General features: G+C 42.2%; 1 protein-coding gene across 2 annotated transcripts in view; it reads right to left on the bottom strand.

The window, feature by feature from the left end:
* The window catches only part of LOC6524196, a 50,454-nt gene that overhangs the window by 8,020 nt on the left and 24,287 nt on the right, over positions 1-18,147 (bottom strand). For both annotated transcript variants that reach the window (XM_039376927.1, XM_039376928.1), the window contains exons 3-5: positions 1,292-2,205; positions 837-1,237; positions 50-163 (exon numbers count right to left, since the gene is read on the bottom strand). In XM_039376927.1, the coding sequence (XP_039232861.1) occupies positions 50-163; positions 837-941 (219 nt within the window). In that variant the 5' untranslated portion in view covers positions 942-1,237; positions 1,292-2,205. The remainder of the gene's footprint in view (positions 1-49; positions 164-836; positions 1,238-1,291; positions 2,206-18,147) is intronic.

Below are 18,147 nucleotides of genomic sequence, written 5' to 3'. Positions count from 1 at the left end.
AATGATGTATGTCAAATTAAAAGTGTATGAAAGCTAATAAGGAACCCACCGGAAATTGCATCCTGGTTTCGGTATGGACATCGATGTAGTTCGCATGCTGTGAGACGAAGTTCATAAGATCGAAATCCATAGTTTCTCCTGGAGTTGGCCGGATCCGATTGGCCTGAAAGCCAGAGAAAAAATAATTTCAGATGGATTGTTCAAGTCGAATATATGAAATAAACAAGAGAGAACGCTATAGTCGAGTTCCCCGACTATCTGATACCCGTTACTCAGCTAGCGGAAGGGAGAAGGAGAGTCTTAAACACCGTTTTTGGCGGTTTGTGGGCGTTAGAGTGGGCGTGGCAACATGAATCGACAAACTTGCGCTGCGTCTATGTCTCTGGAGTCTGTATGCTTAATCTCAACTTTCTAGCTTGTGTAGTTCCTGAGATCACAGCGTTCATACGGACGGACAGACGGACGGACAGACAGACGGACATGGTCATATCGACTCGGCTATTGATCCTGATCAAGAATATATATACTTTATGTGGTCGGAAACAATTCCTTCTGCCTGTTACATACTTTTCAACGAATCTAGTATACCCTTTTACTCTACGAGTAACGGGTATAAAAAGTCAATGCCTACTATGAACACCAAATGCTTCAAAGATGTTCTAAATTACCTAATTTTATTTGGAAGATTTTAGATTTTAAGTCTGCCGTTTGAAATGCGTAATTGGTAGAAGTGTGGAACAAAGACATGCTGTTTCAATGAATAGTGGTTTAGTGGTAATAGTGGGGCTCGAAGTAGAACATATATGTAAGTGAACAGAAAGTTAACAAAAACTCACCTGCGAATGAGAGCTCCGCAAATTGTCTTCAGACCGATTGTCTGCATTAGCGAAACCATAGTGGTCATATGCAGCCGCGTTTCTATTGTTTTGGTGATAACTCATGATTGTGTGAGGTCGATTTATATTTTTTCGTTCAGCAGTGATGTTCTCCTGCCAACTGAACTAAAATTACTGAATTACTGCAACCTCACTCCATTGACAGCTCTGAACTCGTTGACGTATATGTCAGTGCTACTTGGATTTATCGACAAAGACGTCTACGATTTCAATAATTATTTAATACTAAAAGTTACCAAAAAAAAAAAAGACCATAAAATGATGCTACAAATTATACCAAATGTACGGCAAGAGCTTCCTTCAAGTTTCGACGCTAGTCCAATGATATGTCACCTGGCGGCCTAAATGTTCTGTTTATTAATGTGCATTTCAATTGGGGCAAATAATATGCTTACGTAATTTATGTATGTCAAAATTCCGATCGGCAGTTGCAGCTCCAGTTGCAGTTTGGTGGCCCACGAGCGAGGCTCCTTTGGATGGCCAGTGTTATGGTGGCTCCTGTTTGCCATTTGCCTTCATACGCACCGTTGAGCATGGGCATTTGTTTGCCAGGTCCTGGCCAGGACCTCCTGTGCCTCGTCCTCGTCCCCGTCCCCGTCTAGTTGGCTGTGGCTGCTGTTGCTTTAGCAGCTCTTGTGGTTTATTATAACTGCATATATCATGCAAATCTCCACACACAGAGGGGGGTAACTCCCATTTCCCAGCTCTCAATTCTCAGCTTCCAGCTCGCAGTTCCCCAAAAACCCCCGAGCAACCGAAAATCCAAACACAAACACAAACACAAGCGGCAGCCAGAGCGTGAGGTTGTTGGATGAGGGGAGCTTAGGGGGGGCAAGGAGCTGGAGGTCCTTGTATCAGAGGATGTTTGGTTTCTGGGGTGTGGCTGGCTGCAGCCTTTTTTGAGGGCTGCAGCCTCTTTTGAGGGCTGCAGTGACAGGTCCTTGCACAAATTCGGTTTTTGCATGCTTAGAGGAGGTCTCCTTCTTCTCCCCAGCTCGTTTACGAGAATTATTTTATAAATTTTCATAGTTTTCACTTTGATTAAAAGTGCGGTCATGGCTTCTGCGGCCTGCATTTCTGCTATGCTGGCCAGCTCCATTACCATGCGCAAAAAGGAAAAGCCGGCCGCAAAAGTGCACGCAACGGAAATCGAGTGAAGTCCTGCGCGACAGCGTCTTACGGAAAATCCTGCCCAGTTTCAATCGCTCCAAGAACCAAAAACATCAACAACTGGCAGTGTTTTCTCTTTTCGCATTAATTCCCAGCTCTCGTTGATTTCGCAATGGAGTCGCATCGGATGTCGTCGAGTCTGAAATAAGAAGAAAGACAAAAAAAAGTGGTTGGTTTCTTTATCAGAAAATCTCTGAAATATATGGCAATAAAATTGAAGTCACATGAATCCAGCCCACAGTATTTAAAGCTCTTAAGTGTTGGTAAATATTATTCATGCCCTAAACAGGCAATACTGCTCACAATATGGAAGAACTTCTGTTACTATACCATAATACCCAAATACCCAAATTCGAAACGTTAACCAATTTGTGGCAATGTTCACAATTGATTCAGTTGAGCGATCAATTTCAGTTGCATGCCGCCCATTTGTACGGGTCAACAAGTGCCAGAAGCAAATTGATTTATCTGCTCGCTAGATTTGCGCTCAGTGCAGTGCGCACACTTCGAATTAGTCAAGTATTCATTGCATTATTGGCATTAATTGCTCAGCCAGCAAAAACCGCACCGCATTCCTCCTTCGAGAGTATTTCATTTTATTTCAATATTTGACAAATGCATTTATAATTGCTGGCCGCAGATAAAATCCAATGTGCCATCCTCATCGTCATCGTCTTCCGAGCAATTTGTAATTGGTAATTTACGACATTTCCCTTGTTGTCCTAACGAGCTTAGCTTAGCTCCTATTAGAAGCTCTTATTTAACTGGCAAATTCCAAACTTCCAAGCTGCATTGGCGTCTTGTGGTTGGCCAGCAGAAATCGACTCCACAAAAGTACCACCAACTATTAGTTATGGGCATACATTTAAGCCGAATAATATTAGTAAATAACTAAAGTGCACACAGCTTAAAGGCGAAAGAATTTTACCAGAGATATACAATTCTTAAGAGTATTTTAGTTGCCGAATCATTTTTATTAGACACTTTTTAGCAACATATAGCTAACAAATCCTACTGAGCCAATTTAGGTCTTAAGCGAAACTCACACTCACATCACTGGAGATGTGCGATTTGTGATGACTCAGCTTTGGAACATTTTGTGCGCTCGAGTGTGAGCCATATATATATTTTTAATTGCTCGAACTTGTCATTTGCCGTCGACTGCCATTTAATTTCACTAATTAATTTGTTTTTCTCCAAAACACAAACACACACCAACCGAAAGGATGAAATGAAGGTGTGTGGGGGTGGTGCTGAAAGCACGTGGCAGCTGCCGCAAAAGCCAAAAACAACAATTAAACATAAATCTTATAAATTTCCGTAGCCAAAACTTCCTGCCAAGGCTTTTTGTCTCCGCCGCCCAAGCGTCTCTTTCGCACACCATAAGCCCCTCTCTTTCGTTTCAGTTGAGATTTCTCGCCATCGTGCCACCGAGCATATTTCATTTCGGCTGCAACTTTTCCAAGACACGCCCACCACGCATGGAACCCGCCCCCTTTTCCTTAGCCGAAAAAAAACTTTTCCCCCCCAAAAAGTGGTCAAAAAGAAGAAGCTGCGAGCAGAAGTGGCAGAGGCATTGTTTGTTGTCTAACAGTCTATGACTATTTAAAACAACCACATAAGCACACACACACAGCAGCGGTCATAATAATAATGCACTTTTGTATGGTCTAATTAATGCGCGATGTAACAAACAATAGGACAAAAGGACAATAAGCAGAAATAGCATTTCAATGGTGTAGAAGTGCAACTTATTACCTAATTGAGGCGTGCCTTTCCACAGAGATTACTTCTGTATATTCTCTACTTTCCTTACAAATGCTAGTATTTTGCGCGCAGGTGTAAGTGCTCATATAGATCCACATGTAATTTAATTTTACTATTTTACTTTGGCTGCTGCAGGTTTTAAGTTTGCAGTTACTTTGTTGGCGGAAAAGTGCAACAAGGCTACACACACACACATTCACATACACACGCACACCCACACAGACAGACACACATCGAAGGACCACACAAAACATTTGTTACAATTTCCCACGTAAATACTTCCTGCCAAGAAACGCTCTCGCACACACACACTCACTCACACATATGCAAAAGCACAATTATAATTGTCATAACACAAAAGCAGCTGAAAATTTAGTGCCAAGTGCGAAAAGTTCCACCAACTGCAGAAGAAGAAGCTGCCGAGGAAGCGGCGATTTTGTGGAGCAAGCAAATTCCCATTCCATTCGACTCGAGGGTGGTTCCTAAAGTTTCTTTATCTCAGCCTTGAATATCACACGATTTTCAAGAGTTTCAATTCGCCTTTAAAAAGTGTTGATTCCTTGAAATATTCATGGAATAGTGTGCAATAAGTGAACGTTTGTTCTCTATATTTAGAGGAATTTTCCTAACGCCTCTCGCTGCATTCACTCACCTCCCTTACCATCCCCACCCCCGCACTTTCTCTGGGCCAACTCCCTTTCTCTTTCTGGCCGTGACACGTTGATAAATGACATTTGCGGCGTCAATGTGAATTTTATAAATTCTCACAACTTTCACGCCCGCTGCGAGCTTCTTTTCGAGTGCAGAAGAGGAAAACCAGGAAAAAACCAGGAACTGGCCAAAACAAAACGCTGACGCCAGCGGCAATAAGCCCGAATGAAAGTGCGGCTTGGGGGTGTTCGGGCGTGTGGTGGGAAATTTGTGGGTGGATAGTGGTAGTTTTTCGTCGCCTTGGTAGTTGCATATTTTTTATGACACTTTTGAGGCTTATCAACGTCATGGCAAACACATGCACTTGAGCCCATGCACCGAGCCCATCCACGTTACTTTCGCCACTAACCAATTTCACATGCTCCATTCCTCCTTCGCCGCCCCTTTTGTCACATTATTTACATTGTCAACAAGCTGTCGCTGGTTTTTCGCGGCTCTTTCATTATGCCGCCAGCTGGCTGTTGATTTTTCCCAATTTTTTGCCCTGTACACATTCGTTTTTTAATCTTTCTACCCCAGAAAGTTTAATTACTATGGCCGAAATCCCCCAGCGTATGCCGTCAACTTTTACCAAGTCACTTTTTCCGCCCAGCAATTCCAGGACAACCAGGGCAACAGGTTGAGATCGAGCGTGAATCTTTGGGAGGCGTGGAGTACAAGTTGCTGCTTTCGGAATAATCCATTATCCATGATCCATAAGACCCGAAAGGTTAAAATCAATGCCACCCAAAATCCACAACCTCAACATGAAAAGATCTATACTAAAATGAATTAATAACTTTACCTAACTTTTACTAAAGCTAAAATAGTTTCGAGCAGTTTCATTTCTTGGTTTCTACTTAAATAAAGTTTTCTATTTGCAAAACACACAAAATCCGAGAACTCCTGCGAAAATAAAGCACCCAGTGGCCTTAAAGTCTATAGATATTTCTTGGGTGATTTTCATTGAAGGAGTCTGCTCCACAGCCGCCCACTTTCCTTAGGCCATGCCCCCACCGCCCACTCCAGTGGCGTGTCAAGTGTCAACTGTCTGACATTCGATGTGGCGCCCAGGACTCGAAATGCTAATGAACTTGGGTAATAAGTCGCCTGCCCCGTGGTGACCTCGCCCCTCACCTTCCAGCTCAGGTGTCCCTGCATATACTCGTACATATTCTTAGGGGGAGTTGCTTGGATGCTTGGCAGAGGGCGGGGGAGGGGGCGTGGCGGATGGCCACGTTTAACAATTTGCAGCCTTAATGTGGCACGAAAGTGTTAAAGTCCATGTGGCCCATAAGTTGGCCGGTGGAAATGGCCGTAATGTATGGACCGAGTACGTGTCGCCCAATCCCCTTTTCAATGTTGAATGTTGAATGGCCACGAAGAAAAACAGGGGGGTTGAGACGCAAGACTTTCCAAAGAAGGGACTTTAATTATGAGCCCGACCCGGGCTATTAAAACAACTCTTTGGCCATATCTAATGTGGGTGGCTGGGCTTGATACCTAAAGCATTCGAAATGAACCAAACCCCAACCCCAAACCAACCCGAAAAAACGACCTTGTCCGGCGGTTTGGTTTTCCCATTTCGATATCGACGAAAAATTGCCGGCCATTTTGCGAGACAGGTACACTAAAACAGACTTTAAAGTGTAATTTCTGTGGTTACATTTGCCAAACATAAATTTAATGGATATTAATACAAGGTGGACCCATCCCATCCCCCATCCCCGCAATACCCCATCCATTCCCAATCCGGGTGATCCAGCTCTCCGGCCGTATTCGTACGTGAGCTCGTATATTTTACGTGCCCCGGTGTCCGGACTCTTGGTTTTTCAGTTCCAGTTCCAGTTCCAAAACCTGGCCAGGATTTTTGGGGGCCCGACTAGCTAGCGATTTCCGGCATTTGCGGAGCCTCATTTCTGGTTTATTATAATTCAACACGAATGTGTATGTGTGCGTTGTTGTTGGTGGGGCTTTCGAAAGGGTTAGGGGTTATAAAATAGTGCGGAACTGAATGGGATGGGGGCGTATGAATACGAATCCACATAAGGGTTGGGCCACATCAAAATATTTCAATTTTGTAGTTCGCTTTTGCGGTGCTTTTGCCATTTCAATGATGTTTTGCCACCCGTTTGAAAATTCAAATGCACAAAGAAAAATCGTTACTAAGGCCCTGGGAAATGTTTACTCAAATCATAACTAATTTCATTTAATATCACAAACTAAACTACAGATGCATTTTGAACACGTGAATGATTTGTTTAGGTAGCTACTTGAATCCTTCGGTGCAATGGCACTTCTTTTTTTTGTAATTTATTTCAATGAACTTCTTGTTTGTGGAAGGTAAGCGCTTTGGCGCCATAAAAAAGGAAATATCCGGTTGCCGTATGAGATTTAATGCGCTTCGTGGAAATCCAAATCGCCAAGCTCTCATTTAAATTAGATCAGGTCCAGAGAGCTATGGTCGAAAGCCAACTGCCGCCGAAGGTCATGGAAAAGTGGGTGGAAAAGCGGGTGGAAAAGCTGGCAGGTGGCGACGGTGGAAGTGAAGACTGCCTGAAAATGTCTTAATTGCTTCAGTTCCTGCCTGACATCCAGAAGTTTGATTAAAAAGTTCGCACGTCACTCAATGACGCTAATCAAAGCGAAGGGGAGAGAATTGGGGCTACGTAGTGAAAGTTTGTTTCAATCAATGCGGTTGCCGGATATATATCTGTATATATATATATAGCTACAAATCCTAGGAGTAAAGTTGTAAACGAGCACATAAATAACTTGAGCTCAGCCAGAGGCTCTGGATTCTGGAGGAGAAGCAAAGGCCACCAAAACGTCAATGGAATATCAATTTTAAAGCCGCCAGAACTCGGATGCGGATACAGATAATAGACACAGATACGGACACTGATACGGACACGGATACGGCTACGGCTAAAGTTGCGGGATGCGAAGTGTGGAATGCGGAATGCGGGACAGAGGATGCAGGCTGCTGGATCCATGGCCACTGGCTCATTCCAAAAGGGTGCCCTGAATAAATAAGAATCCCGCAGGGATGGCATCATCACTCCAACTCCACACTGCATTGTGCATACATATGCGTCCATGTATTCAGGTCTATGACAATAACTTGACTCTAAGCCCAAGTCAAAACTGGAATCGAAATGCAAGATGGCAGAAACGAACAACAACACATGGGTGGTGGCAAAAAAGGGGATTTTGCACCCGGAGCGGTGCGGGGGGTGCCGATACTGGGGAAGATTGCTGCAACGGGGATTTGTACAGCTGGCTAAGATGTAAGCCGTTCGGATTGTCATTGTATTCATGCAAAAATAGCTAGATAGGGAGATATTTGTGTACTTTAATAGTAAGTGCGAAAAATAGTTACTGTACATTGTATTCTATTGCTTTATTATCACCATAGCATACATAAAGCATAATGCTTTCCTATTTTATAAATCAATCCCCAGATCTCCAGGGCTTTAGCATGCAACCTTTACTACGTACTCCGCTTCTATTTCGGAATTTTTCAGCAAAATTCGCAGCCTTCTGCTGGGCACGTGGTGGTTTTGCCATTTGAAATCCCTGTCGGCTACCAATTTGAATGTAGCTGCCAGCAGTGCTGTTGTTATTTGCCTCTCATCTAATTCAATTATAGCCACCAATATTGGATCATAACTGCCCCAGAACCTTCTTTGCCAGCTCCACTTTCACGGAAAGAGCGAGGGGAATCAAAGACTCGGGAACAACAAATCTTTGTGTCGGACCGAGGGACATGGCCAACGACTAAAAAAGACGGCTAACGAAAATAACCCACACAAACACTGGCCAAAAACAAAAAAAAACACAAAAAAAAAAATGAAAAAGGGAAGAGCCTCGGCCAAGATGAAGCTGGAAAAATGCCGATAAACGGAAATACAAAACAAGAAACGTGCACAAATCTAATTTCCAAACAACACGCGCAGAGCCAAACAAAAAATAAAAGCAAAGAAAGCTGAAAGCAGAAAGAGTAAGGAAAACAGCGGGGAAAGCTCAAATATACGAGTAGAAAACCAGAAAACAACAACAGCAAAAACAAATGATGAAAGGCGAATGATGAGACGACCGGGGAAAGTTTCTAATACCCTAGTTACTCTTGTGTTACTAGCGTATTCAAATTATTATATATATTTGCATATATGATTCCGAAATATTTTTGAAATATTAAAACAATGTTTTTTGCAGTAAAAATATAACTTTTCCAGGCAGATGATTATTTCCCTTCCTAAGCTGCAGATAAAAACACCAACGAATTTAAAGTACATCAATCAACAAGGTTTCAGTCGGTAGTTGGTAGTCGGTAGTACCTGATTCAAGTTTCCAAATATTTTCCCTAGGGTATGGCCGCAGCAACAATAACAACAACAACAACAACAACATGGACCCGATGACGACGATGGAAAAATTGAAATGGAGACAGACGCGAGCGAAAGAAAAGGAGAGAGAGCGAGCGCGGAGCAAAGTGAAACTTTTCAATATCCGCATCCGCTCATGAATAATAATTTATAATGGCCATGGCCGCGTGTCATAAAAAGGCGACTTCGAGTTCCACTCTCAGCTCCACATCTACACCATGAGTACAACTTCTTTCCCGGCGATTGATGTGGCTCAGCTGGGGCAAACAAGTGTCTAAGCCACCTGCCACACGGCACCTACCACCAGCCACCGGCTCCTCGATCTGTTTTCCTATTTTACAGTGGCTGCTGGTGCCATAAACTGCAAATTTTCCACAAATTATTCATTGCTACTCTGTGATAGTTTAGTTGGCGAACTCTTTGCCACAAATCCTGGATGCTTGCCTATTTGTTTAGACACGAGTATTTCTAAAATCCTTCCTGCAAATCTATTATAGAATTATTGAAAACGATTGGTTTGCACAGCAATAATCGTTTCGCACTGATCACTGTACCTTGGCGGTGACAAATAAAAAGTTCCGAAGGTAAATGTAACTTTGGTTCAATGGCGAGCGAAGTTACATGCGGCGAACTGGTTTCCGGTGGCAGGAGATGGTGTGGCGTTGGTAGCGTCGATGAGTGTGTCACCTGCTACACAACTGTGTGTTACATCTGCCTCGCCCCCTTGGCCAAACGCAAACGCCTTGAACAGCTCTTGAAAGCGGCAAAAGTAAGCACGCTGTGCGGTTTTGCGCGTTTAGCTTATGAATATGACAGCGATTTTTGGCAGCAACTGTACTTTGAGGCAATGAAAAAGCCTTCGCTGCGCACTCAGTGTTAATTAAAAGGCACATATCACATGCAAATGAAATGCGAAACGAACTCTGGCCAATTATGCGTACTTTCATATGCATCTCATATTTGATTTGAAGGACTCTTATTGCCTGCTTCACTCCGCGTGATTTTCACGTAGCCACGATAATAATAAAACTTTTGACTGGATTGGAAGAAAATCACAGTTACGCCCACTCACCCGCAGCCCATCAAATTCTTATTAGCGCTCAATTTCAATTGATTCGCCACACAGAAAAGCCAAAGAAAAAACTTTTCCAATCAGCCCAGTTCCAGGATCAGGACCAGGCCCAAACCGAAGCCCAAGCCCAAAACAATCCTTCTTGAGGCAACTCCTGCTAAAAAGTTCGTGAGGTTCTTGCCTTCGCTCGCTAAAAACCCAATTAAACGCGTCATTAAATTATTTCGCAATTTGCATATATTTCGTATTTCGACTCAATAAAATTTCACACCTGAGTGAACGACCTCCGCCCACATACGCGTGCACCTGCCCCCTTTTTTCACGACCCAACCAACCAACGAGCCAACCAACCACCCACCTTCATTAACCCACGACAAGTTTTTTCTCTTTTCGATTTTTTCCCGTTTTGTTATTTTTATTTTCCTTGGCATTTCATTTCATTTTATTTTATTTGTATTTTTATTTTCATTCTGCAATTTGTTGTTGATGTTCTTCTTTAACTTGTTTTGCTCTTGGCGCACACCCAAAATATATATAAATATATACACATATTTATTATATGTGTATATATTTGCGAGTTTATGTTTTTTGTACAAATATGCATTGTTATCGTATTACCTTAAATAGTTGCGGTTAAGGTGAAATGAGCTCTCTTGGAGTTTCAATTGGCCAGGGTCGAGGGATCTCCAGAGCACACGATTGTTTATTTACCATTTACCTGGGAAACAGGAACAATGCAAATTAAAAGCTTCGCCGAGTTACAAAATTATTTTGCCCGGGGACTTGTAAAAAGTATTGTTAGAGCTCCAATCGAAGCACAAGGAACTTGAAAACAACAATGCTCAGTTCAATCACTTAATATAATCACTTAATAAAGCTGGAAAAACTTGGCTTTTTAATTGCTAACCTCTTTTGTGACCACACACTTTTCACATTTCGAAATATTAAATTAAAATAAAATCGTATATCATCTATTATACATTACTTCTACTTAGTACGTTGAAGAGGTTCCTTGAACATTTTGTATTTTGCCAAAAATCTCTGATTGATGGGCTCCGAAATGCTGGGAATATGGCGTACAGAAAATGGTGTCCTAAGGTCACCCGATGCCCGAATCGAATCCCTTTTCCTGGTGGCCCCTGGAATGGAGCCAATGTTTCCTCTGGGGATATCCCTAAATGACCCAGAAATGTATGCAATACGCATTTAATTCATTTTTTCACCCTTTTTTTAATTTCTGCAAATATCTCAGCCCGAAAGCGCCCCTCGCACCCTCACCCCCCTTTCGAGCAGCAATGCACGCACAGCCGCGCACATAAAATAAATAAATACGGGGGCAACGAAAGAGGAAAAAAAAAAGAAAAAAAGGAAGAAAAATACGGGAAAGGCGACTACATGAGACGCATATTTAATTCCCCCCGCCCCTTGGTAGTGTCACGAAAGGATTTTTCATAGCCTCCTGGCTTTGGACTCCTTTTTTTTTTGTGCTTTGTTGGTGTGTTTTTTTTTTTAATTTTTGTTGCTGCTCGCTTTGTCGCTGTTTTTTTATGCTTCGACAGAGGGTATTATATTTCGAACCATAAGTTTGCGCTTTTCAGAAAGTATTTACGGTTTTTCTTAGTTTGAAAAACATACGTTTTGTGGTGAATATTACTATTGAATAGCAAATCTCGCACTAGCAAGAAAATTGAAATAAATTTAAATTTAAAGTCAGAGGAAAGCACAGTACAGTGTTCCTTTAAATTTGAACCCAGGGTATTTACAATTTCGATGCACCCAGCATATCGCTACTACTTGTTAAAATTCATTTTGTGCATACTTTATTTTTATTTCCTTCATTATTAATCGCATGTTTACACAGCAGAAACGCAGCCTGCATGTGTGTGAGTGACGGAAAATGTTTCTGTGTGTGTGGGTGTGTGTAGGTGAGAGGTGGCCGAAAAATTCTTTAAATTTCGAAACACGCAGCGACGAGCCAAAGTTTTATTATATAATGAAGTGCGATCGTAAATCACATTAATTGCTCGCTAGATGGCGCTGTCAGTGTTCAATATGGTGGCCTAAAAACCAAAACGGTCGGCGTGCAAATCAATTAAGCGAAAAAAAGGGAAAGCAAGGGACATTGGGGTGAAAAGAGTGAACAAAGAAAAAGCCCATAATATTAGGACATTAAATAAGAGTGTGTCCCTTATTTATTAACATATTTGTATATAAACATAGAAACTAATACAATCAATAAATGTGCAGAGATGTACACACATCCGCACATGATAACAAACTTTCCCAAGGAGCGGTGGGTAAAACAGATTGACTCTCCATCGAATGTCCATCAAAGTTTAATTACAATTTTGCAGGTAGCAAAAACCGTGTAAAAAAGTAATTTACAAGTGACAGAATACAACAAAAAAACAAGAGAGAGAGTCGAGTTCCCCGACTATCTGATACCCGTTACTCAGCTAGCGGAAGGGAGAAGGAGAGTCTTAAACACCGTTTTTGGCGGTTTGTGGACGTTAGAGTGGGCGTGGCAACATGAATCGACAAACTTGCGCTGCGTCTATGTCTCTGGAGTCTGTATGCTTAATCTCAACTTTCTAGCTTTTGTAGTTCCTGAGATCACAGCGTTCATACGGACGGACAGACAGACGGACATGGTCATATCGACTCGGCTTTTGGTCCTAATCAAGAATATATATACTTTATATGGTCGGAAACGCTTCCTTCTGCCTGTTACATACTTTTCAACGAATCTAGTATACCCTTTTACTCAACGAGTAACGGGTATAAATAGAAACCAAAGTGGAAGCCAAAAAAACTGAATTAAAACTAAAAGGTCGAAAGAAGAGCGTTGAAAAAAACGGGCTAAAAAAGATAAGACAAACACACGTGGTGGGTTATGAACTCGCTCGTTGTATCGGGAATCGCCACCTCTGCCACTGATAAAGTTCAAAAGTGAATGCTTTTTAGTTGCACAAATTGCCAAACAAACAAAATTCGACGAGGCAAAAAAGAAGGGAAACAACACATACAACACGGAAATCCAAAACAACAACCACACACCTATACACTTACACTTACATCAAGACATCGAGAGACAAGGCAAGCCAAACAAAACTGTCCCTGGAAAAAGGTCCAAACTAAACGCCACGCTACGCCACCACACCACACCCACATTTCCCGTCCACCAATCGGCGAAGAAAAACCCGAAAATAGAGTGCAACAAAAAGAGACAGGAGCTCACATGTAAGTGCACAGAAATATAACTGCTTTTAGTTTCCGCTTCCGTTTTAATGCACCGCGTGCCGCGGTTACACTGGTCGCTGCGGTCACACTGGGGTGGTGATGGTGGGTGCTGGTCGTATTTGTATTCTTAAAAGTGGGTGGTGGGTGGTTAGGGGTGGGCAGTGGTCAGCGGGGCCAACTTACTGATAGAAATCAAGGCTATTGAAAGCGCCAAGCGAAGTGCGGCAGCGTAATGCTCTTAGACCGAAAGGTTTTCAAAAGCGTTCGAAAAATGCGTGCTGAACGAAAAGTGGAACGTGGAAAGCGCCAAATGGAACTAAAAGGGCAGGCCGAACACTAGAACACTGGAGGATAATGGAAAAGCTAAGAAAATGTACGTATCAGCTAAGAGCATAGGCGTAGCTAAAAAAAATACTTGAAAAGAGAACCATAGACAGAAATTGCATACGTACTTGCATCGCGAAGGTTGAATTAATTTAGTTGACAAATATTTGATATAAGATTGTTATTATAATGAAATGCATTTCGCAATGGAACTGTCAAAAGCTTCAAGGACCAAGTAGCAAACAGTTGCACATATGTTGAGACCTGGGCGAGTTGGTTACATTTCTGGAATTAGTCGAGTTTCGGTTGGTTAGTGAGTGAACCTCCACCGAATTGGCGGTTGGCTGCAGTTTTTGCCCCGCATTTTGGGGGGCTCCCTTTTATGTGCAATATTTTGTAATTTTATTTGTTTGCCTCTCTGGAGTTGAGAGTTTTGTACGAGGTACCGCGACCTTAGTTTTAATTGACACATAAATGGACGGTGGGAACGCACACAGTTTGCGGAGGATGATCGCAGCGGAAGTTGAGTTTTGTTTTCATTTTTCCCCGCTCGATTTTTGCTTCAATGCGGCGTGATATGAGCGACTTCCGCCTTGCACTTTGCATTTCCGGCCAGCGAACAAAGCGCTCGTCATGTGTCAGGACTGCCACCCACAACCCTCCATCTATGCAGCCAGGCACCCCGCACCTCGATTTGGAGTCGCATCGGTTCACTGTCATCCGCAGCCGACTCCATCAATCTGACAGGTGGCAAGTAAATTGAAACTCCATTGAAAGTTGCACAACTTGCGATTGCCAGGGCTTCGAAGGAGGAGGAGGAGGTTGAGGCGAACAGGAGTCAAAGAAGGAGGTACATTAATTACTGCCAATCCTGGCGGACCCTCAATGCAAACGGGAAGTACCAGTGGGCAATTAGGCGGCCCTTTGAAAAAGGAGTTCATCAGCAAACCAGAGTGCCTAACTAAAGGGTATTTCTATTTCCTTAGAATAATAATAATAGTTTCGTTAGAACTTCTTGCATTTATACTGCCACCCTACAAACACAGATTATGTTACCAACTCATACTGTTTGAGGTCAAGAAATGAATTAAATGCGTACTACGTGGGTAAGCCAACCCAGGGGGTTCTACCAGTCCAGGCCATTTGAAAATAGTTTAAGTTTTGAGGTCATTGTCGCCGGGGGGCGATGGTTTTATGGTTTGCAGCCGGGCTTCTCATTTATTCATGTGCAATTCTCGGACACCGCTTGTGTGCTTTCCACGTGTTTTAATTAGTTTTCCGGAGTTCATCAGCTTACTGTTCGGCGAAAGCCCCCAAAGGTCTTGCCATGCCACCCCAGGAATGGGGCCTGTTCATTGCCGAATAATGAACATAACAAATCAACGGCTCGTCATTAGGCCCCCCAGTGAAATGGGGCTAGGAATGCAAAGAAATGGAAACGGGAATAGAAATGGGAATGGGTCCTATGCATAATTTTTCAGCTCACTGAAGCAAAAACAAAGTGTTGACGGCTCCAGGTGCTCGGAGGTGGGATTACAAAAGTAATTACAGCCCAACCAGCTGTTGCCCAGATTAATTGCCTTCAGGCTTAGGAAATGGCCGTAACTCACAAAATGGCCATGCAAAGGAACGCAATATGATTTTTTCCCTCACACGATCCCCGGCATTGGCATCGGTTTCAGTTCATATGTCATATCTGACATGTTAGCAGTTTACAGCAGTTTACACAGTTTACAATTATGGACACATGGGGGCACCTGGATTCTAAGATCGCTTGAATGGGAAAAGCTTTTCGTTTAAATAAATCACTTTAAATAAAGTACACTTTTCCCATCGGGGAGAATCCCTTTCAGCGAATTTGCGTTAAAATAAACAGCAAGAAAAGTACATCAAAAGGGTAAAAAAAAAATGGGGAAAAACACCATGGGAATATTGCTTGAGTTTGAATTTGCAGTTCCACCTCATAAACAACATAAGAATCTCGTATATAACCAACCTTTTATTTTTTTCTTTCCTTCATTGCCCGAGCAGCTGGTAAATGTAATCCACACTCTTTGATTGAGCAAAAATAATGCAGGTTTCATTTTGCCATTAAATTCGACGAGTTTTGGCGCCAAACTAAAATGCTCTTTTTTACAAGTCCATTTTTTTTGGCGCCAAACTAAAATGCTCTTTTTTACAAGTCCTTTGCAATTTCTGGTAAAGGGAACTTGTTTTGGGCAATCCAATTCCATGCAGTTTCGGCAACAAATTTAATTCATCACTGCTTTTACCACTATTACTTTTTTTTCACTGAGAGAAAGTTATATTTAAAACGCAGCGATTCCCTGGGGATTTGGCCAATCAAAGGGAATCAATTTGCGCTGTGCCCCGATGCTATAGGAAATGTGTAATTAAAACCGACACTCCATTCACAAATTATAATTTCGTTAAATGTAACTTTCCGGTTTGCCTTTTTTTTGTGTTTTTTGCCCCACTGCCAGTGCCACATGGCCGGCGGAGGAAAATAGGGAAAAACGGATGGGTAGCTGGAAATGAAAATTTGATTTGTCTGCATTTTAATGAGTTGCCCCTGCGGCAGCGTTGATAATTATGCGAAAAAAATACTCGCATCGGAAAATGGCAAAATGCTTTTGTACTGCTTATCGATGGCATGGGAAAAAAGGTAATACGCGTATCCTCCCATTTATTGTCGGCGAATTTACCGCACTCGTTTAATTGGGACATTGCTATTAAACCCAAACTAAACTCCAAACTCCACTAAACTAAACTAAACGAAAACGAACTGAACTGAATGCAACTAAACTAGGCTGTGCAAAAAGTGCACGTTTATTTGCATTCCGCAGCGCACATGCTGCATCATCAAATGTTTTATTTCGACAAAACATGCAAATTAGCCAAAAACGCTAAATGGCTAATTCAATTAAATTTCCATTGCGAGTTTCCACAATGAAACTTAAAACAAAAGATGGGGGTTATTTATGGGGGCGTGGCAGAAGTAAATCAACACGCACGGCAACAAATCTCCCGCACACACCAAATGAAGTTTATGTTTTTTAATTAAAAATTTTCAAAGTATTTCAACGGAAGGTTTTCCAGCACGACGTTGCGACTGCCAAGTACCGTGGATTCAATTAAGCTATGCTGTCTAACTCCCTTTTAGGCCAAGTGTGGCCATTAAAATGAGTGGTATGAATAACATTTTTAATCTATATCTGCTTTTCAATCGATTTAAACTAGGTTGTAAACCAAGCCACTCCTACGGCAACTGATACCCCTTGGTTACCCTAAACAATTGCTCGCTGCTAACCGCATTATGCGCAGGTGTGACCCAGGTGCGCGTTTGGCTATTTAAAAATTGGTCAGCGGTCATAAATTTTGGGCAATTTCGGCCGCGTTAACAGCATGTATATGTATCCCTGTGTTTGTGCTCCAAATGAAATCAAGCATGCCTGATGAGCGGTTCGGCGGGGGCGGGGTAGCCATTTCCGTTTCCGGTTCACGTTCTTCTGTCCATGTATGCAATGTGTACGAGTATTTCTGCGCGAGTGTACGTATGTATTTGTGTCCATGTCCTGTCCGTGTTTATGTCCATGTTTATGTTTATGTTCTTCGCTACTTTTGCTGCCATTGCAGTTTAATGCGTTTTTAAAGCGTACGAAAATTATGTGCCATGTTTTCGCGAGCCTTGCTGCGTCTGCTGTGTTCTAGTTTTAAAAACTGAAACATATAAAAATAATTTATGGCAAATTATAAATATATGTATGCACAAGTTTACACTTACTCGTACTATTCACGCGTGCTCTGTGTTTGTTAAAAATCGGCGATGTTTGCATTGAATAAATTCAAATAGCAGTACGGGACTTAATCCGTATGCGATGAATAAATAATCAAAAGTGAAAAGAGCTTTACAAACGGTTCCTCTATCTAGATGTGACAATGATTTAAGGCACTGGCACTGAAGTAGGCTACGTAATATATATGTGCCAGCTCAAATATATATTTATTAAATACAATTTATTATGACAGGCAGTGGTTAGGTTTTCCTGCTCTATGATTTATATTAGCTTTGTTCATGCCTATTCCACGAAAATCGATGGGAAAATAAGTTCATAATAACAAATAAATGGTAAGATAGATAAGGGCATTAAATCTTTTTAATCAATTCGAAAATGGTGTACTTTACATTCAAGCGTAATCGAATTTTGTCCAATATATTTACTACATTACATTTCAGGTTCGGCATCCCATCAGATTGAAGTTTTCTGTTTTCCTAAGTACTCGAGCTCAAAGCCTAGCTAATCGATTGGTAAATGGCAAATGGTAAATGGTAAATAGTGCACTATTCTAATCGATGACTTTCTGATAGTCTCGATTGCACTTGCCTCTACTTATTTCCCGCCCCAATTGCTGCTCGATTCACGCCTCATTTGAGTGGGGCCAAAAAATGAAGGGCGACGTCAGCTTCAGAAGGGCGAGAGATTAATTATGCGCATAGCAAGTTTCTGACTGGCAGCAGGGGCAGTAGGGGGTTAAGAACGGACGGCCCTCGAACGGGGAAGGGGGATACCCTTGATATCCCCCACTTTCGGCGCACATG

This window comes from Drosophila yakuba, chromosome X (assembly GCF_016746365.2).
Source record: "Drosophila yakuba strain Tai18E2 chromosome X, Prin_Dyak_Tai18E2_2.1, whole genome shotgun sequence".
NCBI classification, from domain to species: domain Eukaryota; kingdom Metazoa; phylum Arthropoda; class Insecta; order Diptera; family Drosophilidae; genus Drosophila; species Drosophila yakuba.
The sequence above is the reverse complement of the archived record's forward strand: the minus strand, read 5'-3'. Positions and strand labels throughout refer to the sequence as shown.